Source organism: Neolamprologus brichardi, chromosome 13 (assembly GCF_056152115.1).
Source record: "Neolamprologus brichardi isolate AB-2024 chromosome 13, ASM5615211v1, whole genome shotgun sequence".
NCBI classification, from domain to species: Eukaryota; Metazoa; Chordata; class Actinopteri; order Cichliformes; family Cichlidae; genus Neolamprologus; species Neolamprologus brichardi.
In genome coordinates, this window is record NC_142116.1 from 9,296,282 (window position 1) to 9,320,883 (window position 24,602).

Here is a 24,602-nt window from a genome sequence, read left to right on the forward strand (position 1 = left end):
AATCATAATTTTGAAGGTTGACTAACCAAGAACTGCAAAAGACACAGGTTAGTATTTACCCCTGGTCATAGCAATGAAGATGCTTTTTGAGGTATTTGCTATGAAGATTTCAGCACCAGATCTGGTAAAATGGGAGTGATTCTAGATTAGCCATAAATCAGTCAAGTGTATTTCTTGTGCAAAAAGCAGTCAGCTCATGATAATTTAATATAGTTGTGTTTAAATTTAGTCATTATTTTTAACAATGAGTATGTGGATGGCCATAAATTATTCAAGATGGGACTTTTTCCCCACTGCACCCACTTTTTCCTCCCTTCAGTCTCCATCTGTTCTTGGAGTCCATCTCCGCCATATCCTCATCATCCTCATCCCTCTCTCTCTCCCTCCTCATTCTTCCTTTTCTGTGTCCTCACCTGCTTCCTCTCCTCCCCATCTCCTTCCCTTTGGTGCCATTTTCACCTCTTTTTCATAAACAGATATTTCTCATAACAGTCTGGCCTCTGTACTTAAAACGCACCCCTCTTCCCTCAGATGAATAGAAATCTCAACCCTATCTCTTCCAGCCTTTTGCTTTTTTCCCCCCATTTGCTTTGGCGGTCACAGCGTGGGGTCTTATCGCGAGGCCAAAAGGGAAAAGTTGCCTCGGATTTATGATTAAGGGAAGGGAAGAGAGAGACGGAGATCAGAGCGATCCATTCAAGTTGCTTATAATAAGCATTAAAGCATTACATGATATTAATCCTGTCAGACTGTTAATGTCTATAGGGTTTTCGGGCAAAGCCTAATTATGACTGAGAAGAGTGGGAGGTGATTTAGAGAAAGGGGATAAGCAGAGATATATACAGTAGACACACAAAGGCAAACGCAAACACGCACACGCACACTTACGCTGGGTTGCAGTAATCTCCTTATAGCATCAACCAGGCTGGCTCTGTACTGGTCCAGAAACAAACTAGGAGGGAGGGAGAGAGTGGGGTTAGAATGCATTCATACGATAACGGTTCTAGATAAAGCAGCAGACTATTTATTTGCTTTTGTTTACAAATAAATCCACCAAGAGGAAGAGGAGAAAAACAATTTGCATGAGTAAGATGCTCTTCCAGTTTCGGAGAGCATTCACCTCAGCACTGAGAGGAATGCAGAACATCAGAAAATCCAATGTGCACAGATGCTATCTCCTACAGTAAACATACGCAAGTGTATGAGCAGACATGCACACTTTTACTGAGATGCTAAAAAGCGGCGGTAAAGCACTTTGGATTGGTGGAATTAATACCCAGAGTGTGCTCTCTGAAGTTAATATGAAGATTTAACAACATAAACAACGCACGAGAGAAACAATTAAAACAAATCATGTTCACAAATCCAAATTAACTGGCCTCTGTGAGCACTCACATACAGTAACTCGCACGTGTGCACGTAAGAAACAGTGCGTTCATTTTTGTGCGTATAGGTGAATTAGAGTATTCGTGCTCCATGTGTACAACTTTACGCACACTATATTTTACACCTGTTTTAAATAATTAAAGAACCGTGAAGCTCACTTACAGTGCTAATGCACTTAAGCTATAAGTATATGTTTATGCTGCACTGTGTTTATATTTGTGCTTGTCCAACACGTAGCGCTTGTTTTACTCACTTTAGTGTAAGTTTTTCTGTCGTCACACCAAAAAATGTGATCGAAATATAAGTAGCTGATAACATGACTGGTAAACAACAGGCCTGTATTGGAGTCACAAAACTACACTTGTCTTTAGAAAGAGGACATTTGTGTGAAGCAGAAAAAGAAAAGAAGCAGACTGAAACACAGATGAGAATGTTTTCTGTTAAATGCAGAATATCACATTTTAAAAAAAAACCTTAATAAATCATCAAATCCAGCATATTATAATTATTATTATTTTTTTGAAAACAAATATACCAAAAACAACATTAATTTTTTTTATATAAAAACATTGAAAAAAATATATTTCACTATTAAATTGAGTCTCAACTCTTAGTTTTACCATTTATGTATTTGGTTTTGTTTTATAGAAAAAATTAAGGCTCCACACTCCTTTTTTCATAATATAAAATATTATTTTTATTATTAATGTTGGGGATTTATTTGTTTTTTTTAATAGCCCCAAGCCTTCAACCTCAAAAAAGGGAGCTAAAAAGAAACTAGAAAGAGGTGGGATTGTTTTTTATTCCCCTGCTGTTGTCACAGTTCTGGGCCATTTTGACCCAGCGTTTTGAGTTTCTTAGGTTGTGGTTTATTTTTGCATAATGGATTGTTTTCTGATACTCTTGTGCTTTGTTGATTATTATTAGAATTCTATGTTTCTGTTTATTTTGTTTAGGGATTAGTTCTTTGGTTGTGTCTCATGTTTAGTGTAGGTTCAGTTCTGTCTGCGTCTTCGTGAAATGGTTTCTTCTTTCCTGTTTTATTGTGAAAGTCCATGTCTCATGTGAGTGTATTTAGTTTTGCCTCCCTTGTCTCGTCTCGTCAATTACTTCCAGCTGTGTTCCCCACCTGTGTGTAATCTCCCCGTGTTCTTCTGTGTGTATTTAAGTCGTGTCTTCTTATGTTGTAGTCGCTGGTCCGTTTCATCCATGTGTTCTCCCTGCTGTCTACCGTCATATGCCTCTGCTCACCCTCCTTCATGTTCGTGTTTAGTTTTCCCAGTTCAGGTTATCTTAAGTTCTGTTTGCCATTTTCAACTTGTGTTTTGTCTTACAATAAACCTCCTTCGCACCTCCACAAGTGCCTGCAATTGGATCCTCCTTTATTTTTCTCCACACGGCTCATTCCACTCGCTGTGACAGCTGTTCTCTATTTTTTCACCCTCAAAACAAAATGTGGTACATGACAGGAGATAACAAATAAATGTCAATTTAATTTTAATACCCAAGAACGTTTCTTTTTGAGAAGTGAAAAGTGACAGGTTTATGTCACTATATTCACAGTATTAGTGACAAATGAACCCTTCTAACTAAAAACTAATATACGTTATTATTTTGATTCAAGATGGTGCAACAGACACAATGAGGTGTTTGTATCACAGTGTTTGTGGTAATGCAGGAAGCATGTAAGCTTGTTTTCAGACTGAATATTTCAAATTCAGGCATATATAATTATGTATGTTATTTATGGCATTAACAAAAAATGAAAGCTTGATAAATTTTATATTTTTGCTTTCAATGTAATTGTTAAAAACCTTACAGAAGAAAAAACTTGAATTAGTTTTCCATCGAGTATCAAGGTCTCCAAAAATCCTGACACACAAAAATACAGAAACTGTATTTGTGGTTGAAATGCACCAACTGAAAAATGAATAAAGAAGTGTATGAGCCTGCCTTTTCTGAAACCGCTAATCAAAAAGTGTTGAAGAAGACTGGAGGAGTTTTATCACTGCATTTACCGCCCTCCAACAAGAATCGCAAAGATGGTTGGAGAACATTACTGAAGAAAAAGCTGTTTTAAAGGGCATTACATTGATTTAGATTGATTTTGTGGAGACTCACCTAGCCTTGAAGTCTTCTACCTTAAAATTTAAAGACTGACATAATGGAAACCTGCTTTTTCAACCCCAAAAAGTGAGTAGGTACCCATGATTTAACCGTGGAAACAGATTTATTTTGCCACAACTAAAGTAACATACAACACGAGCACGCAGGCTTAAATCAGCTCCAGTCATTCAAAGGAAAGTAGCACCTGTCTATCTACTCACAAAGACAAATTTCAATCCATTATGCAATGGAGTAGTGCACTATGAGTGTGTGTGTCTATTATCACAGATGAGAGTGGAGTAATTTGACTAAAATGCAACAATACAGTGCAGATTTGACATAATCCTGCACATCCGTCCAACTGTCCAGTGGAGTGGCAATCTGGATTCAACCTTCCAATCACAGTCTCTGACCTTTCCTCATTCAAAATCCTCTGATCCCCATGAGGAATGAGAGGTGCATGTAACAGGATCTGCTCTCTCCATGTTTGCCGGTACATAAACAGATATGTTCTTGCTTTTTTTTTTTTTCTTTGGGGGGGGTAAAAAACTCAGCATTAAAACAAACATGTGAGCACATATATGTAAAGCTGCTTACTCTTCCAAGGCTACGTGGAGGTGTGAAGTTTATTTGACTTGAAAGGTGAGAGGTTTCAGTTTGGTTTATTTTGCCACAGATATCAGTTCACAGGAAAAGTGAGTGGCAAGGAAAACAAGGAAGTGAGCTTGTTGGGTGGAGGTAACGGCTGGGGCAGACGTGTAAACACACATGTACAGACACACGCTAAGGCCAGGGGAAGGACATAGTGTCATTCAGAGGGCAACAGTTTAAAAAAATGAGCAATGGTCAATACTGATGTCTGCAATTCAAGTAGAATATTGTGGCTTGAAAGCTAAACCACAAATAAGGCTGGACAAGTTACACAAAGTAAACCTTTAATGAGCCATTTACCAAGATCTACAAAGGAATTATGGAGCCATTAGTTTAAGATTATTACCTCAGGTATGGGGGTAACAATAACCCCCTTTGAAACTGATTACACCAAGCAACAGGCAGCAACCCCCTACAACTACTCAGGATCGGTGGTTGCCAGATGGTTGTTAACCTCTCTCTTGAAGCCTTTTGAGTTTTTAAAATTCGGAAAATTTGGGCATTGCTATTTTTAAGTTTGACACAAAACAATTTAAGTTTTCTTGCCATTAAGTTTTTTTTTAAAATGTGATTTCACTAAATATCAGTCACCTCTACAGCAGGGTTTGCATTCCTGATTGAGGTACTTCACTCTGTATCTCTTTTTATATGGTGCTAGTAATGCATTAAAAATATTTTTGAAGCACTTTGGCTTCTGGGATGTTTAATATAGTGTTTACAATTTCAAACCACATTCTTTAATGCATTCTCTGTCTTTTCTTTTTAAAGTTTTGAGGTATTATTTTAGATTCACAAAATAAGTGCTCTTTCCCTTTAAGGTCATCTCTGATGAACTCAGACTGTCAGAGGCCTATTGTCTTGTGATGACCCCACCCACCCAGGACAGCCCAGCAAAATCAGTCAAAACAGACCAGAGGTCAAAGGGCGAACGGGTGTGTGAATCTGTTGCTACTAAATTTGTCTGCTTATACACATACGTGCACTGATGATGTCAAGGCCTCAATTGTGAGACTGTAAAAACAAATGACATCATTTACTAAGTCTATGTTCCCAAGGATTACGGTGCAATGGTATATATTTTCTATATGCATTATAAGAATATAAATGAAAGTATTATCATCCATCCATTCTCTTCCACTTATCCTTATCAGGGTTGCAGGGGGACTGGAGCCTATCCCAGCTGTCATAGGGCGAAGGGCGGGATACAACCTGGACAGGTCACCAGTCTATCACAGAATCAGCAGTTAACCTAGCCCCATTAACTGCATGTCTTTAGGAGGAAGCCGGGTTACCCGGAGAGAATCCACGCAAACACAGGAGAACATGCAGTGATGATTTATTTGAGTTTCACTTGATTAAATTCAATTGATTCATGTCAGATTATTTAGTCCCAGGCTATCCAGGAAATTTACTCTCACTACATTGCAGTCATGTGGGAAAACAAGACTAACCTACTTAAGACAGAAACAGCAACACAACGTCACAACAGTTTCTACTGAGTCTGCTTATCCAATTCAGTTTCACAATGGGGAGCCTATCCCAGCTGTCACAGGGAGAAAGGTGTAGCACACAAAGAGACAGACAACCTTTCACGCTCACAATCATGCCTATGGCCAATATAGAGATTTAACCTGGTGGATTTGGATCCAGGATAGTGCTAGCCACCACACCACCGTGTACTATTCCAATATCAGAAAACGCAAATTTTAAATTTTAAATAAATAATTCTATAAGTAAATTGCTGCCACAAAAGTAGTGCTAAACTAGATGTTGTTTTTTAAAATTAATCATAAATATTGAAATGAATGTTCTTTCTTCATCTATGAACATGTTGAAGCAACACTCACTTGTTTATTGATTCAACAACATTAATACTGCAAAAGACTCGCATTACATATTTCTGACCTTCGGCTCAGAGGGATATTACTAAAAGGCATCACACAGAGCTTTCAACAAAGATATATTTGTGTTTTGTGTGCGTGTGCCAGTAATGTGTCTCTAAACTAATGCAATCCAGCATAACAATGAGCAGTAAAGTGAAACACAAAAACAGGTGTGTATGGATACAGGGCTGCAAATATGAATAAACAGAAGATGACAATTACATAGATACAGTGAAACCCAGAAGGATGCAAAAGGATGCAGAAACTTGCACAAACTCGCTGTCACACACACACAAACAGGGCTTTATCTCACTCCCTACACATGGACAGCTTTTGGAGAAAGCAGACATGCCAACATCCCAGCCAAAGATTCTCTGCCACCCTCATGCCCACTGCAGGAATCCCTCTCTCTCTCCCTGCCAGACAAACACAAATGTGAGGAGGCACACAACACTATTTCTGCTATGCTGGGTCCTACTTCACTGAAACTTCCTTTCTCAGTGTAAATGGCAGAAAGTTTCCACATAAGACTTTCATATTTGACCAAAATTGTCTCATAAATACAGCGTGAACTGAAATTAACTGCTTGCTTCCTTCTTTAACCCATCTTCTATCTCATTGTACTGTATTAACTATAAACTCAACAAAGCCTCTTTTTTTTTTGTTAAAACATTGAGTGAGTGACAGTTTGTTTTCTGACAAGCAAGTGTTCATAGTTACAGAACTGGGTGACTTTCTGTATAGCTAGATCATCTGCTGAAAAACTTCCCTCAAAACATTCAATAAACCTGAGAGTGACTTTCACTCTTAAGAAAGGAATGCAAGTTATGATAAAATAAAAGACCTTTGCAATTTTAATCATGTGCAGCATTCTAACACTTCCTTGAGCTGCTGACCTTTTATTCACAGTTAGGCAGTCCCGTTTGCTCCTTCCAGTTGTATTCCTTATATTACTGGTCTTTAATTTTTTAACTTACCGGTACTACTTTCAAGGCCATGCATCATGAAAAGTTAATTATCCTTAAAATTCAGGTGCCCACAGCAGAAAATCACTTATTTTTTGCAATATTGCAATTTAGAGATAAATGGCCATGAGTTCACTAATAAAATTGGGGGGTTTGGTGCCTAAGACGTTTATGAAGTAACCTCAATAACCTTAAAAGCTGTTCTGATTGGCTCTGGCTCTGATTTCACATCTAATAATACCAACACAGAATATAAACACCTATGATTTAAAAATTACATTTTCACTGTATGTCTTTCACTTAAACAGCTGAATTACTGAAAATAAGTGATAGATAAAATTAGTTTTTGTATTGTTAGGTAATCCATAAAAAAATAGCAGAGGAGTTCCTGTTTTTCACTATTTACTGTAGAAATTTATAGACTCTGAATTTGCAAAAATACAATTTGTTTATTATATTTGTTTCTTAAAGTTAAACCCAAAGAGATGATCTGCTTGGTTTCTATATTTACTACTGCATTGTTTCTTTATTGTTTCTTCAACAGAGAAAAACTGCAATGTATTGTTGAAACTGGACTTCTTTAACTATAAAGACACCTCTGGGATTAAAAGTCTTTACAGTGAAAAAAAAAAGAGGGACACAGTTTATATTATATCATGTATCTTATGTTAGTTTCACTGGTGTGCTCTGCTAGAGACCATATTATGCTGTATTGAATATGGCTGACTATGTAAGAGGAGTGTGCCACTTCTGGTTTAGATGATAAAGTTTCTGAGTTCTAAGTGGCAACAAATTCATTAAGTGAAAGCATTTAAATAACATTTCTGAAGGCAGATAATCAGGATTTCCAAATAAGTTTCTTCCCTTTTCCTCTGCTCTCATCTCTCCTGTCTTCTCAGCAGTGGTCCCCCTGATATCAGCAGGAGTCATAATTAATGGAGTGGAAGTTGCAATGTTGACCTTTTCGCAGGTGATCATCACAATGACGTTCCCGTTAATTGACCAGCCATCACTCTTCAGCCACCACCACTGCAATTATCACACAATCGCTCACTTGCATACACTTGAGAAAAGAGGACGCTGCACAAAAACATCTTGCAGCACATGCGCACACGTTTACAGACTCACAACTACAAGATAAATCTCTGCTGACAGAAATGGCGAAAAGAACCTGTGATATCAAAACTTTACATGCAATTTACTCGGTTCTCACGTTGTATGCTTCTGTCCGTCATACACACACGTGCGTATACACTCGTTCACTGTAAAATATCCTCTATTAGCAGACAGCTCTCTTTCTCTCTCTGGGTGTTATACCTGGCTATTACTCATAATGACTGTGACATTAAAATAATGATAACGCTGTTTGCTAATGCTGCACTTAGCGCACATGCACGTACTTGTGCAGACAGATACACACAGACTATGCACAAGATGAAGTAGGCAAAGTGATTTTGACTCAACCAACAGAATGTCCATCTTTTCAGAGTATGTTTGTAGTCAATGTGCAGGAGTGGTGGACGGTAAATGCCATTTATCCACCTGCAAAGGTTTTATAACGCCAAAGGAAGTGCTGGTGTACTGCTCCACAAACAGGACAGTTTTCAGAGTTGTGTTGGAAACCCTAAACGCTTTCAGGGTGACTGAAGAGGATAATAAAAGTGGAGCCTTAAAAAAACTTTAAGCCCTTTGTTACAGTTCTAAACCTGGACACTAGGGAGGCATGTCATTCAAAACACGCCATTATATTCAGACAGTGTCAAAATCTCAGAATAAATCTTGTGATGATCACAGGTTCACAGACATGGATGCATTCACACATATATAGAAGTAAAATGAGGACTACCTGAAAATACCGACAAAATCTATTTTATCTTTGTGTGGCTGAACAACATGAGAAAAGTTGGAAAAAGAAAATGGTAAATGGTAAAATGGCCTGCATTTGTATAGCGCTTTTCTAGTCCTTAAGGACCCCAAAGCGCTTTACACTACATTCAGTCATTCACCCATTCACACCCGCATTCACACACTGGCGATGGCAAGCTACATTGTAGCCACAGCTGCCCTGGGGCGCACTGACAGAGGCGAGGCTGCCGGACACAGGCGCAAAAACAAGAAAAGGACATCTTCTTCATTCAAGTTCTCTTTTTAGGGAGAAGCACACCAACCCTTTGCATGTACTCCTTCACGACATCCATGAATTTTCACTGTAATCCTGCTCTTTTCTTTCTGCCTGGAAGCTCTATCTTTATCATCCTCTGTCTAATATATCCACTATGCTTCGTCTGAACAAATTTACCTCCTTTTGTTTTTTTGTTAATGCTACTGTCTGCCAACCATACATCACAGCAGGTCTCATTACGTCACAAATCAAACCTGACAATCATGCCCACCCGCTCTACCGTGCCTGCACTCTCTCGGCGTTACACCCGTCTCTCTCTCATTTACACACATATTCTCTCTTGTTTCCATTTGCTTTCATTCCTCTTCTCTTCAGAGCGTACCTCCATCTCTCCTCTACCTTCTCCTTATTCTCATTACCGATCACAATGTTGTCTGCAAACACCGTAGTCCATAACAAGAATATGACATAATATATGGAATACAGCCCACTGTATTTTCTTCTCTGGGGATCTTTTGGCTTCTCTGAATTTTATTTAGGCCAAATTATCTGTCAATTTTATAATCACCTTCCACACCGGATATCTGGTTGAAAGTTTTCTGGAACAACAAAGTTCAAAAGTCCTAAAGTTTCATCTTGAGGATTCATTTAACCAGTAGAAGACGTTGGGTTGCCACTGCGACAGGTACAGCATGTTATCTCCTGACAGATTCTACATCACTGCCAACATACATTAAGTAGCGAAGTGTTTTAGTGGAAAGTTTCACAGCGACTCAAAGAAGCCTTGATACTCCAAATGACAGTTAGCTAATTTTTTTTTTATTCTTCTTTATGTATGAACTGGTACACACAATGCTTTTCTACTCTGTTTGAGCACTCAGAGCACCATCTTACTCATTCACCCATCCTCACACACATTAATTCAAACGCTTGATTTTCTAGGCCACAATACTTTTAGCAAAAATTCACATATTCACACATACCAGTGGATGCGTTGGAGGCAAATCGGGTTGAAATCTTTGACAACCTGAAAACAGAACCCTGCGGCCCAGTTTCCTCTAAGAACACCTGTATCTTACTGGGTTATTATGGAACACCAGCTTGAAGCAGAAAAAAAAGATGTAGTACCCGATTTGTCTGAAGATCTACATTTCAGTGACCGATGGGCTAATTGTTATGTTTATGTTGCTCTATCTCTCCATTTCCATCTCCATTTCTGCTCCTCCCTCCATCCACCCTCAACTCTTTCTCTATCTTACCGAGTCTCCTTCCTTGTCAAGATGCAATTATTTGCAATTTGCCTAAGTCATCCATTTGCTGGGACACCAAGCAGAAAACGAGGCAATTTGGTGTAAAATGGAGGCAGGCGGGTGTCTGAGCATATGCATGTATGTGTGAATGTGAGTGTGTGGACAAGGCAGGGGAAGGTCCAGGCGCTGGTGGGGGGCCATGTAAAGACTGTCACACAGAAGTGAAAATTAATGTCATGAACGCACACACAGATCGAGTACATGTACTGGCTGTGTGTGTGTATGTGTGTGTGTGTGTGTGTGTGTGTGTGTGTGTGTGTGTGTGTGTATGTGAACCTACCAGTCTGCACACATGATGAAATCAAAGTGACCCTCCAGTGCAGAAATATCCATCTCACAGTCCCACCTTACTACCCTGTAACACACACATAAAAGAGCGACTAAAGTTGAGTATCTGAGGGGAAGGTGACAGAAGACAACCAGTACTGATAAAACACTACACCAAGCAAAAGCCTCTTTTTTTTCCTTTTTCTTCCCTCACTGCTCCCTTCAGAGCTTCTTGCTCTCTGACAGGTCTCTTACTGACCCCCACTGTTTTTCTGCTTCAGAGGAGACCTGGAGAAAGCATCAGGAAGGGAAGACATGTCACCTGTGAGGTAAAGAGAGGTGGCTTCTGACATGACACTTGACATTTATACCATGTGAACACACACATGCACCCTTAAAGGCCACCTCCATAGAGGTTTCCAGTCAACATCCGCACTCTCCTCTTTCTTGCTCGATAGATACGATGACTGACAAAGTGCAGTGACACCAAATGGTTTTCACCTTACACAACGTATGCTACTCAACCCTATTCACACTAGAAAAAAACACTATACATTCGAAGATACATACGGTAGGATGAGCTGCTGTTTGAAACGGGGAGAGCTTATATCCCCATGGCTCTATACAGTATGTAGTAATTTAATGTATCATCTGCAGGTTCTCCTCAAAAAGTAATCATCACAGTTTGAAACTAGAACAATAGTACCTTAAGTGCTGTACTATTGAGAGTTACTAATAAAAAGGTGTCAGCTTCTAACCTGGAATAAAATGTCAGTAATTTTCATCCACAATTCTTGTGACATCTTTAGCTAAAATCACTCCCTGTAGTCAGTGTTCTGATGGTCAAGCCAGGAAGGTCATCCTGTTTCTTTGTGAACTTTGGTTTGTTGGTATTCAGGAATTGTGGCACCACAATCACCTGTCATTAATTATGTTTTCTTCTTGATTTAGCTGGACTCATACATCTACAAGGGATTAAGATTTTTCACTCAGGGACAACACTGATAATTGCTTATCTAGTCCCAATTTGTATGTACTTTTTAAATGATTTTTTTGGTATTAATGAGGATCCTTGTCCAGTACTTTACACATTAATGTTGCCATACACATTAAACATGTTCTCAAATCAAATTTCAAGTGTAATGCCCCCCACTCCAGCCACTTCTGATATTTTGAAGAATTTGGACTAAAACTTCTCTAGGCTCCAGCTCAGTTTCAAGGCAAAACCAGTAGATGATGCCATTGGTTGATAGTGCCAGATATTAACGTATATCTGTGTGTCTATGGCACTGATAGATTTTAATAATAATAATAATGGATTCCATTTATATAGCACTTTTCAGGGCCCTCAAAGCGCTGTACAATTCCACTATTCATTCACTCTCACATTCACACACTGGTGGAGGCAAGCTACAGTTGTAGCCACAGCTGCCCTGGGGCAGACTGACAGAAGCGAGGCTGCCATATCACCAGTAGGCGATAGGTGAAGTGTCTTGCCCAAGGACACAACGACCGAGACTGTCCGAGCCGGGGCTCGAACCGGCAACCTTCCGGTTACAAGACGAACTGCCAACTCTTTGAGCCACGATCGCCTTAACATAAATATCACGTTTTTCATGTTTTAATAGAGTCAAATTCTTGCTGTTTATGTAGGTTGAGGGTTCTGTGGTCTCTGGTTTGCCAGGTTTCCAGCCTCAGTCATCAGGCTGTGGTATCTGACTCTGCATTTCAATAATTACTTTCTCAATTACTGGCCACTGCTATTAACCTCACTGCATTGTTGTTTAAGTTTTTGTTGTCGGTTACCAGAGTTCGATATGCCATTTCCTTCATGCTCCAGTTTGCCTTTGAGATTGTATAAAGACTGTGCTGATACTGTGTACCGTTAGAGGAGCTCCGTTTTTCTCTCCATCTCTTCTTCCACACCATTTTCCCTTCCTCTTATTCACACTGTCAGGCAGATTGGGGGATTATTAATTAGGCATTATTAACACTCAGTAAACAAAACATTAGGCCCCGCTAGAAACACAATCTCGAATCACAGCAGGCGGTCCCAACACACGCGCACACATATGCGCGGATGTGCGCACACCATCACACGACATGCCCCTCCCCATCCATCCCCTTGTACAATCGCATCGTGCCCTTCGCCCTCTCTTGCAGCGCAGAGATGACAGCAGGCATAATCTGAAAAGAAAACAATCAAAGTAATGTAGCCTAATTATACGTTTACTTTTTCACTCCATCTTCCACTCATGTAAATATGCGCAGAAACGCGAGACAGCGAAAGAGAGAGAAGAGGTAGGGGACCAAAATCGTCAGTCAATGGAAAAAAGCCTTTTTAAGGCAGGGACAACAATTAACTACGTTTTAGCCCGTCCTTGCATATGAGGTGTGAGTCTGTGTGTGCGCGCGTGTGCAATGGAAAGTTATCTCATTGGTTTCCGGATGAGAAACCCCTATCAAAGAGGGTCTTTATCTTTGATGATCCCACAAGCGTGTGCATATACATATTTTGCACTTAAAGAACGGGTATTACAGTATGTAACTAACCATTTCATATAAACATTTTTTTTAAGTGGCATATTTATTGAAGATAAAATTCTGAGATTCACACAATAAAATGGCATTAAAGTGCCAAGGCAAGTAAAAAAAATGGTCTTACCTGGAAGATACATATGTTGAGCCAAACTTTCCAGCTTGCCTGTTTTTCTCAACCAGCCCTCGAACATCTGGCGTGCCACAGTCAAGGATTGATGAAGCATACAGGATTCAATCTCTGGACATACAATTCAATAAAAAAAATAAAAGAAATAAAAGAAAGATGCTAAGAGTAGATCAGAGAGAAAGAAAAAAGTCAAAGGGTGTGTGCTAAATCACTGCAATTAGGACATAAATACATATTGAAACATGAGCAGAACTGAAATATTTGTATCCATGAAATTAATTGTTCAAGATAGTGTACAGTGCAGTTTTTTGATAGAATTTTCTGGTGTAAAAACTTCTGTTGGATTTTATTTAATACTATTATCAGAATATATTTTTTTAGAAATAAAAGTTTCAAGTCACACTTCAATTCTATGTATTTTGCTTCCAAGGAGCCAAACCTTGTAGTTTTGTGGTGGTCTTGAGTAGTAGTTCTCCAGGCTTTCTGAAGCCTTTATTTGTGTTTGTGACTTTGATTGTTAAGCCATTTTAACACTGACCTATGAATCATTCAAGCAAAAAAGGCACCTAACTCAAAGCATAAACCCATGTTGTGCCTACACATAATAGATAACTTAGCATAGAACCAACTTTAAGTTGTATCTTTAATGGTAAATGGTAAATGGCCTGCATTTGTATAGTGCTTTTCTAGTCCTTAAGGACCCCAAAGCGCTTTACACTACATTCAGTCATTCACCCATTCACACACACATTCACACACTGGCGATGGCAAGCTACATTGTAGCCACAGCTGCCCTGTGGCGCACTGACAGAGGCGAGGCTGCCGGACACAGGCGCCACCGGGCCCTTTGACCACCACCAGTAGGCTTGTCATTGGCTGGACAGAGTGGAAAAAATGCAGCAAACATACAAAGAAGAGCTTTGAATGTCCTACAAGAGACCTGGAGAACTTTTCCTAAAGACCAAAGAAATTAGAAAAGAGATTTTCTAAGAAAGTTGGAGGTGTGTTGAAGAATAAAAGTTGTCATACCAAATACTGACTTTTAAGTTCATTAGAACTTTATAAACTCTTTTTTTAAATGCAAACGTGGGAAGTCTGTTAAAAATGCAAAATTCAAAGATTTAAACTACTGGTGACGATCCACTTAAAGATATTAAGGTTTTTGGAACTGTACAAAGCCAAAAGCCAAAGAGGTGCATCAGGAATGATAAACTCTAAGACCCTTTTTAGGTAAAACCACATATGTTAGGCATCTACATGGAGAAAGCTTCAGTGAGCAGAGATCATCTCCAGGGAAAGAGAGCCAGTCTACGGAAGCAGATCACAGCAGCCTCTAGCTGGATCAATGGGAAGGCTTTTAACCACAGATACAAAACTCACACTGTCCCTCTCATATGCATGCACACACACACGCACCAAGACACACAAAGGCTGGGTGATTGATGTCAAGTTGTCTATTAATACACTGGCTTGTGGAGTTGCAAAGCAATTCAATTAGGATTTCCTTGTCTTTAAAGCCTGCAAAGACTTGAGACAAATCCAATCGACAAAGACAGAGAGCACCGAGCGAGGAAGAGAGAGAAAGACAGAGAGAGAGCAGGGATGGATGAGAAGCTGATGCACGGATTGATAGCTGGAGAGTCAATTCAAAATCAAAGACCCCTCCTGGACACAGATTCACAATAATATGTAGGTTAGCATGAACACGAAACACACATACTGGACACCTGTGCATGAGTGTGCTATGCATAGGGATGAAAGGGCAAAGAGCAGAGCAGCTTACTGTAATCTCATCACCAGCACACCACAAGAGGAGAGGTCAGCACATACACACACACACACACACACACACACACACATAAAAAGGAAAAAGTTGAAGAGAGAGATTTGAGTATTATTGAACATTAAAGTGGAAGAATATTTGCTCCCATCACTAGAAGCAGACAAGCAGCAGCCAATGACATGCATCAATCATTCTTAATGGAACATTTCCATTGATTTTCAGCATGAGTATTCAAGGTCAGAGCAACAGAGGCTCTCCACTCTATAGTCGGTGTGTATTTGTGTATCTTTCTGCACTATAAATGAGGTCAACAACTGCTAAAAAAAACGGAAAATCTATTCTCAAGATATATCTAAATGTCATCAGTTCACATTTCGTTCTTGCATATCTTCTCATCTATTTCACTGTATAAAACTGAACCCTATCACAATTCCTTATCGTTTTCTATTCTAACACTGGCGGCACAATAATGCCATGCGAGATAAACAGTAGCCATTAGCACAAGGCTAAGACCAACAGCTTCCTTTACAAGAGGAAATACCACGCAGTGCCTGCGGTATGTGAATGGGCCAATTTGGCTGAGCCCAGAACAAATTATGTATTTTTCTCAACCCCCCTTTCTCTTTCAGTGTATGTTCGATCCATTCTCGGTATGATTTCACTTACAATTCTCTCTATGTGTTTGTTCTGTGAAACAAAGCTGCCGGTCAATGGTGCATTGTTTGTGTGCCCAAGTGTGTGTATGTGTGTGTGTGCTTTACAGGCTCCAAAATGTTATTGTTTGGTCTTATTGTGATCACTAACGGAGCATTGTAGCTGGCTGGGACAGAGATATTGTAAGCAGAGCTAAATATGGCCATATCGGTCAATGGGGAAGAAATGTGTATTTATATTTCCTGCATTTGTGAAACAACTGCAGCGAGTCAGAGCTTCTTTTTGTCTGTGTAGTTGCTCGGCGAATAAAGCAAGATCTGAGAGGATGGGAGAAAAATGACAGGAATGATGAAAGGAGATGGAAGAAAAGAGGCAAAACAAGGGGCTACAAAGGAGATTAGACAGGGAGAAGTGTAAATATAGAGTAGAAAAGAAGAGCAAGACGGTTTGCAAACTGACAGAGTTGATCAATAACCCACTCAGTGAACAAATGTTGCCAAAAAACTCACCTAAAGATTTGTCCTAAAAACTTAATTATAGGCCTAAATCTTAACCACACACACACACGCACGCACACAAAAAACATTTTTAACAAACCTTGATTGTTCTTGCTTCTAAAATGCTCATCAAGCCCTAACCCTAGCCTTAGCATTAGATGAAGTCTTAAACAAATTCTGACAGGATGGCAATTACTGTGCTCTTAACTTGGTATTGTAGGCAGTTAGGATTGGTAGATGCCATTTTGAGCAGTAGTGCTGGGTATTTGTCACTGTGGGTGCCCCATCTGCTGCGTTTGCCTAAAGATAAAAGAGGTAGATGGCTATTCTTCCACACTACAATCCAATCTTTGATTTCAAGGCTGGAACATGAAGGATACGACACGCTCGCTCGAAAAAGTCACTTCATAGCTATAGCAGTGCCAGTGAAAAAGTCTTGATCACACAGCATGGAAGAAAATAAAATACTAGAATATTTCATTAGCATTAATGATAGCTTAGATTGCAGCATGCTAATTAGAATGTTTTCAGCTTTTAATTGTCAGTAACAACTGGTGCAGTGGTTTAAGCAGAAACTTTGTGATTAGGATATCTGTATTTAATTGACTGCAGTTATGTAATTGGCGTTTATATACACGTAGCTGCTCGTTTAGTAGGTGCACCAATCATTGTGGAAGCTGTTTTAGAATTGTTGACTATACTGCCTTAAACACAGAAGCATTTCTGTTTTGCTTACAGAATTTTTCAATCTGTGGATTTGTTTTTTTAATTACACAATTGTCAAATTGTCCTAGAATTGATGTTTTAAATATATCAAAGTCTCCCATATCATGTAATCTACAGCATATCATGTAGATTCATCACATTACATCAATAAATGGGAATGGAAAGGGAATCTGTGTACTTAAAACCCCATCAGGAAAATAAAAAAAGAATTCACAGAAGTATGATTGCAGATAAATAAATATGAGGTAGAGGAACGAGGCCGAGATGAAGAGATAGACGTTAAGAGAAGGCGAGGGGAGGACGATGTAAGGATACTCTGAATGGACTTCTCATTCCCATCTGATAGCAGGACTTCCGTCACGTCAGCACAAATGGCAACCTGAGAAACAGAGAGATAGGGAAGAGACAGAGAAATGAAACAACATGGAACAAAAGAACAAAACCAAAAGCACTCTTAGATGTCGCAAACATCTGAACACACAGACACACAATAATGACATAACCATATCTACAAAGCTTCACTCTTGCAGCCCAGCCCTCCCCGCCCTTTCTCTCCATTGCTCCCTCTCCTCGCTGCCATTTCGCTCTCTATCTTCACCCCATTTTTATGTCTGCATTATTTTAATCATTCAATCAAATCAGTCAATACTTTTATCATTGTGGCTAGCGGTGGGGGCTGCTATCTTGCTATCACTCTGTTCAGTAATTGCATTGTGACAGGGGATGATGGCAAGCGCAGAGCCTTTTCATTTGACGCTGGGTGTTTATCAGGCCGAGCCATCACTCCGTTTGCCGCTGTCACTCTGCACTCGGCTCGCCAGGCCTGCCTGATGCCCTTCATATAACTTTGCAGTGTAGACTGCGAGAGGCGAAGAGAAAAGAGATGGAGGGAGACGAGAGAATGAAAAGAAAGCTTTTGCGCTGCGTCGCGTCGCGTCGCGTGTCTCTGCGTGAGGGAGATATAGATAGAGAGGTGTGTGCTTTACTATAACCTCATCTTTCACATTCTCTTTTCATTGCAGATGCTTTTTTTTTATATCGGTGGGTGTGTGTCAGGCTGTCTATTTCTGTTAAGGAGTGTGTATGTGCATATACACACAGGTGAGTGTAAGTGCAAATAGTTATTGTGGTGGTATGCATATAAATCCTAAGATTGAAATGGCAAAAAGAAGCTGTATGATGTAGTAGACCAAAGATTTTCTGAAACAGAATACACGACACATGTTGACCCTGAAGGTTGTGTGAGAGGGTCACAGCGTGCTGTGTGTCCCACCATCTGCTCAGACAGAGGATGGCACCTCAGGCTCAACTAGTGCATTGAACTGAAAGATAGAACCCAACCTGACAGTCCATGAGCAGCATCCTGCCACCCGCTGTCACCACCGTACCACACATGAACGGTATGTACTGCTTTTGGAGGAATATATTCTGCCACCAGTGTGCTGACCATGTGAAGTGAAGGTATCCTGTAGCATAATAACAAGGATCTTCATCTAAACAAAGGCTGTTACCCACCAATTAACCTGACATCCAGTCAAAAATCTTGCACATTTTAACAGTAAAAAAAAATGAGTTTACTTTGTTTTATGTACTAAGTGAAGTGCATCTAATTAGTAAAATACAGTATTCATACGTTTTTCTCATAAACCAAATACGTAAGTCTGTGCAATGAAAGCACAACCTAATGCAGAGTCTAGGATTATAAGATGTACGTTTCTCCTGTTGTATATGTAAACATATTGTTGCTTTTGGCATTTTTGGCATTTTAATCTAAAGCAAAATAATTATAAAGAAAGTAAACTGAAAACAAAGGAGGGGGGGGGGAATCAGTGCTCACATGGACAACATGTGGTGAATGTGGTGTCAGTGACGGATGAAAGAGGGAAGAGGAGAAGGAGAGGTGTGAAGGAAGGATTCCATCTCAAGCCACCAATGTCAAAACATGGTGTATTGACTGCCAAGAGATAAAACCCAGCTTTCAAACACACACACACACACACACACACACACATAGAATGGCATCTAACAGATCGATGGGACGCTGACGCCTGCTATGTGGAGAAGCCCTTAAGGCCCTGGCTAATAAACCCTATGGCTGACAGACTGCAGCACACCTGCAGTGTGTGTGTGTGTGTGTGTGTGTGTGTGTGTGTGTGTGTGTGTGTGTGTGTGTGTGTGTGTGTGTGTGTGTGTGTGTTTGTAAATACCTGAGTTGCAGTTCAAATGAATATTTGTGCTGAATGAAATTGTATATATCATGCTGAAATTATCCAGTTATCATGTTTTCACAACGTTCACATCGTCTTTGTCAAATTCATAAGCTTCACAATTCTCCATGTAACATAAACTATGTTAGATGAGCTACAAAAATGCATTTTCAGTTGCAGTGGGTTTATTTATTTTTTTTAAATAAATATGTAAGATTTGGAATTTCTTTTTTTAGGGTGCTGGTAAAACTGCATCAGTCTAGCATGTTTTCGACGGTGGGAGAAACCCTGAACGAGCACAGGAAGGACATGCAAACTTCACATGAAATGCAAAATACCTCTATAGTGTGGTACTGAATAACATTTTGAATGAAATTTATACATTTTCTAACTGCTGAGTCCTCCTAAATGACAGTGTGGACATACTGTGGAGATGTTTAGGCAGTTGGGCGCTAAACAAAAGCAGAAGCTGTTTTATTAACTCTGAACAGTAGTGCTTAACTTAATTAACATCATCTAAGTAGAGAGTTCCTATGCATATACCCGTAAAGGTACACACAGATATACAAACACAGACAGATGCCCACAAGCAGTAAATGATAGTGTCTGAATAGGTATGGATACTCCGTGCACATGCTGTGTGTGTATTGATCGGTGAGGGTTGGTTTCATTAAGCAAGCCAAGCTATTTCTCTCACAGAAATATCTGTGTGTATCTCACTTACCATGAGCCCACCAAGGCAAGTCATACCTCCTCCTAACTCACACACTGCACCCCTGAGAGACAGATGAAAAAAGAGAGAGACGAGTTGGAGTGAGATTCACTTTGCTGAGCCAAACCAGCAGTTTAGTACTAAAACACACACTTGAGTTCATACTGTACAGTAGATGCACACAGATGTAGATACACACTCGCGCACACACGCATACTATCATACAAACACTAGAACACACACACACGGGAAACACAGCAGGGTAAGAAATATCAATTCAACCATCAACCTGAAAGCCGAATATTGAACACTGAGAAGCACAAGCTCAATCAGCGGGAAATCTGAGGAATACACACACACACACATCCACACCAGACACCCAGAGTCCTGTAGCTCGGATGCTCACTCAACCCCTCTTTCCATCCTCTTCCTCCTTTCATCTCCCTTCCCCTCCATCTCAACCGCTGTCCTCTTTCATCCCTCCCTGCCTCCCTCCCTCGCTTGCTGACCTTCACTTCGCTGCTCTGATCAATACCCCTCTCTTCCTTGCCTCCCGCCTCTTGAATGTTAAAACAGGAAATCAAAGGGTGACGTTCCACCTTGAGTGGAAATCAAAAGTGCCTGGGTGCTTTTCAGCCCAGTGCCACAGGGCAGGCCGATGCTCAGCAGACAAGAGCAGGGGAAAGAGCAGCACAGAACAACAGAGTGGCACAGAGAGGTCCAAGCATTTACTGCAGGTGTAAGTCTGATTTACATTTGAGTGACTTTCAGAAAGCCCGCGTTTCAGACTGATTTTCTGCCAATTAAATTTATGAACTTGTAAAACTCTGCACTGTTAAAAGGTCAATTAAAATATTACTTAAATCTCAAAGTAGAACAACAGAAATATTCTGGTGTATTAAATGTGTTACCCTTCCCACTTCTACTTTACTTTCCTCCGCCTTCCTGGGAGTGATTTGTAATTTCAATTTTCTCCTTAATTTTACTGAAGAGTAGATGCATTTTAAAGTCAGATTTCTATTATTTCTCTATTGTAGTTTAACAATCTGTCAGTGCAAAAAAGAAAGTATTGCTTTCCAAAATGTTTCAGAGAAAGAATGATGGTGATCTTTTTGTTCCATTATCATAAAACAGCTTCTTGTCATAAGTGGGGTATTCATGTAGAAAAATATGGTTGAAAGTAGGGAGTTATATATGCTGCAGAAGATCTTTCTGAATACCTCATTTCTTTACAATAAAATACAAATTAACATTTAAATTGTAAATATTTTACTGATGTCATACTACAGAACTTATAACTGCTGTTAGCTTTTATGCATTTGGGGAAACAGGTGAGTTGTTTGTCGATGAAGCGAGGAGTTCTAAAGAGAGGAAAAACTCACTTGAACATGTGACGTTTCTGCAGACAGTAATGCGCCATCACCTCTTCAGATGGCCACACACCTATATCAGAGAGAGACCAAGACAGAGCATGTTATTTACGACGCCTGACTGGTGTTACATGTTACAAACGTCTATCTTGCATATCTACAGTGATAAAACGCTTTGATATCTTTACCAAACATTAAAAGAAATGAATATTGATACATAAAACCCCAAAAAAACAATGAGTGTTCAGTGAAACATAATTGGATGCATTGTTTTTTTTTCTCCAGTCTCTGTTCATTTGCTTCTCTTGTGCTTTCCACCTTGCCTGTGATCCAAGGCTTCTCTGTCTGTTTGTCTGTCTCCACGTCTGTCCTATCCTAAATCCTTGCCACACACTCTCTCTCATTGGGCACTGTGTATGCAAGTGTGTGTGCCTGAATGTGCGCGTATGTGTATGTGACAGGGGGTCCAGTGGGTGATAATCACAGCGTGCAGGCCTGTCTGGCTTATCACCTACTGTCAGCCCTTCTTCTTCTGCCGTGCATGTAACGCACACTAAAACGTGCACACTTGCATCCTCTGTACCGTTTCCCCTCTCTCTCAGCATACACATATATACCCGGTGACAAATACACACATCTTGGCAGTAGAAGAAGTAAACATTCATTTGAATAAAACTTCAGCTTTTTGCTTCTGGCTTTGAACAAGAAGGTTCGCCTTGGTGCTGTCTGTGTGTATTTGTGGGCACATGTGAATTTGTGTGTATGAGCGTGTGCTTGTGCGCTTGTGTGTTTGCGTGCGCAGGTTTGTATGAGGGAGTTGTTTAAAATAAAGAATGAGGGGATATAGAATGAGTTTCAGAAAGCAAGCAAGCGAGGGATACAGAGATAGAAAATGAGCGAGGTAACGAGAGAAAACTGGGGAGGGGAGGGACGGAGGAGGAGGAGAGAGAAAAGGTGGTAGTCGATATAATAAGCGGCTTACAGGCGGTCTCTGTTCACCTCATGGGGTAGACATCACTGCTCTCTCGCTCTCCCTCTCTATGGCTACCTCTCTCACCCGCTCTCGCTCTAACTCTCTCTCTTTCCTCTCGCTCCGGTCTGCCAAGATTAGCTCAAGCAAGCAGGATTTAATAATGCCTATTGATAAAATGTCCAAATATTCCTTTCCCCCATTAAAAAAAAGAAAAAAACCACGCTTTCTACATCTCACACACACACACACACACACACATAAAAATACAATGACAGCCAGAGTAGCTACACTTCTAGAAAGTGTCAAGACATTCAAGGCTGAAATACGGTGACATTTTAAATTTCATCTGTTACTCCCCTTTACTCAGGAGCTTGCCACACAGTATGGAAAACTTTATGCTGTCAGGCAACACGCTGGTCAGTGGCACAAAGGTAGAGCAATGCTGGAGCTCGTCATGCAAGTAACTGTTATGTGACATTTTCTTATTATTAATCTAGTTTTACTCTTAAAAGTTAAAATCACGCATTGTGTTAGCCATCATTAATTTAGATAACAAGTAATTTACTCAAGAAGCTGAGTAGGTTTACTCAAACGGCAGTGGAAAAAAAATGTATGATAAAATTTTCAGTTCAGTTCAATTCTATTTTACTTATATAGCAAATCACAACAAAGTCACCTCAAAGGTCTATATAGGATTTGCAACGATCAGACAACCCCTTGTAAGCTAGAACGTGGTGACAGTGGGAAGAAAAAACTCCCTTTTAACAGGAAGAAACCTCCAGAATAACCAGGATCAAGAAGGGGCAATCATCTGTTGTGACCGGTGGGAAGAAGACAGGGCAAAAGACACACTGTGGAAGAGAGTCAGAGATTAATAATAACTAATGCAGAGTGATGTTGATAAAAGGTGCGTGAAGAGTGCTTTATGGGAAGACCCCAGCAGCCTGGGCCTATTGCAGCATAACTAAGGAAGGATTCAGAGTCAGCTGATCCAGCCCCAATTATATGCTTTATCAAAAAGCAGTTTTAAGCCTAATCTTAAAAGCAGAGAGATTGTCTATCTCCTGAATCCAAACTGGGAGCCGGTTTCACAGCTCACAGTTTTTCATATGATAAACAATTTTGTACCATATTGTGAGTGTTTTCAGCATGAGGACATTGTATGTGACATAAACTGCAGCTCCAGGGTGTGCCAATAAAGAAAAGGGTCAGCTAGAGCAACGATGAAGCTCATTGTGGGTTTATCTTTGCAAGGAATTTGGTTAAAATTACACACTGTAAAATATATATACACATTATACTGGATATTGTCTGTCTTTAGAAGCATCACAGTTCTCCCTTCAACTTTGATCCTTTTCTTTCTGATTGTATGCTCACATTATATTTAATAGCATGAGAACCCAGACCTTTGCCCCGTCAAATAACAGTTTAGCCCCTTCCCTCTATGTCAACAGATGACACTTGACATAAAGGGTCAACCAGAACATCTTGAGCAGATGAACAGTAGAGGGTGGTAATGTAACATTAAAGTGGGTATGTGCTACTAAAAGCAGAAGTAAAAATTAGGCTCTTCACACTTTCATCAGCTGCTGGCTTCTGATCATGTACACAAATCATGACAAATCTTTCCAACGTAAAAGACTATGTGTCACTTTGCTATATAGAAAATAACGCCAGTTAACAGAGTATCTAAGAGTTCAGTTCAATCACAATAATGTAAAATCCCCACTTTCATCACTTTTATTGAGCCAGTCCTCTAACTGTTGCCCACACTCCCTCACACAACAAAGTCTATTCATACAAGGTTTTGTGCATATGTAACGCAAAAGTGCGCACACATGTTTGTGAGAGTAAGACACCACTGGGTAATACAGCTTTGTAAAGCAATATGTGACTCTGATGGTTAATCCCCAACTCCAATAACATTAATAGCCCAAGGTGATAAGAACTGTGTGTGCTTGCATGTGTGATAAGTATGTGGCATCTGTTTTTGTGTGTGTGCCTCCTAGGTCGAGGTGCACTGTAGGAAATGAAGGGATCAGGAGCAGAGAACAGATTACTCTTCCTACTCAGGATAATGAAATTATTTCCCACCTTCAATTACTAGATGAAGTAAGAAAGCAGTCCAGGTGTGTGTGTGTGTGTGTGTGTGTGTGTGTGTGTGTGTGTGTGTGTGTGTGTGTGTGTGTGTGTGTGTGCGCGTGTGTGTAATATATTATCAGTCCCAGGAACTAAACCTTGTCACTACTATTATCCTGAAAACCATATGTGTGGCGGGACTGTGTGTTTGGCACGATCATTGTTAACTCTGTAAGATGTCAT

At 40.0% G+C, this 24,602-nt stretch overlaps 1 protein-coding gene across 5 annotated transcripts in view; it reads right to left on the minus strand.

Moving 5' to 3' along the window:
• camkmt (calmodulin-lysine N-methyltransferase) overlaps positions 1-24,602 on the minus strand; it is a 141,689-nt gene that overhangs the window by 47,826 nt on the left and 69,261 nt on the right. For all 5 annotated transcript variants that reach the window (XM_087850096.1, XM_087850094.1, XM_087850097.1 and 2 more), the window contains 6 exons: positions 21,320-21,380; positions 19,950-20,001; positions 17,334-17,397; positions 13,356-13,422; positions 10,704-10,778; positions 889-952 (listed from right to left, as the gene is read on the minus strand). In XM_087850096.1, coding sequence (XP_087706222.1) covers positions 889-952; positions 10,704-10,778; positions 13,356-13,422; positions 17,334-17,397; positions 19,950-20,001; positions 21,320-21,380 — 383 coding nt within the window. The remainder of the gene's footprint in view (positions 1-888; positions 953-10,703; positions 10,779-13,355; positions 13,423-17,333; positions 17,398-19,949; positions 20,002-21,319; positions 21,381-24,602) is intronic.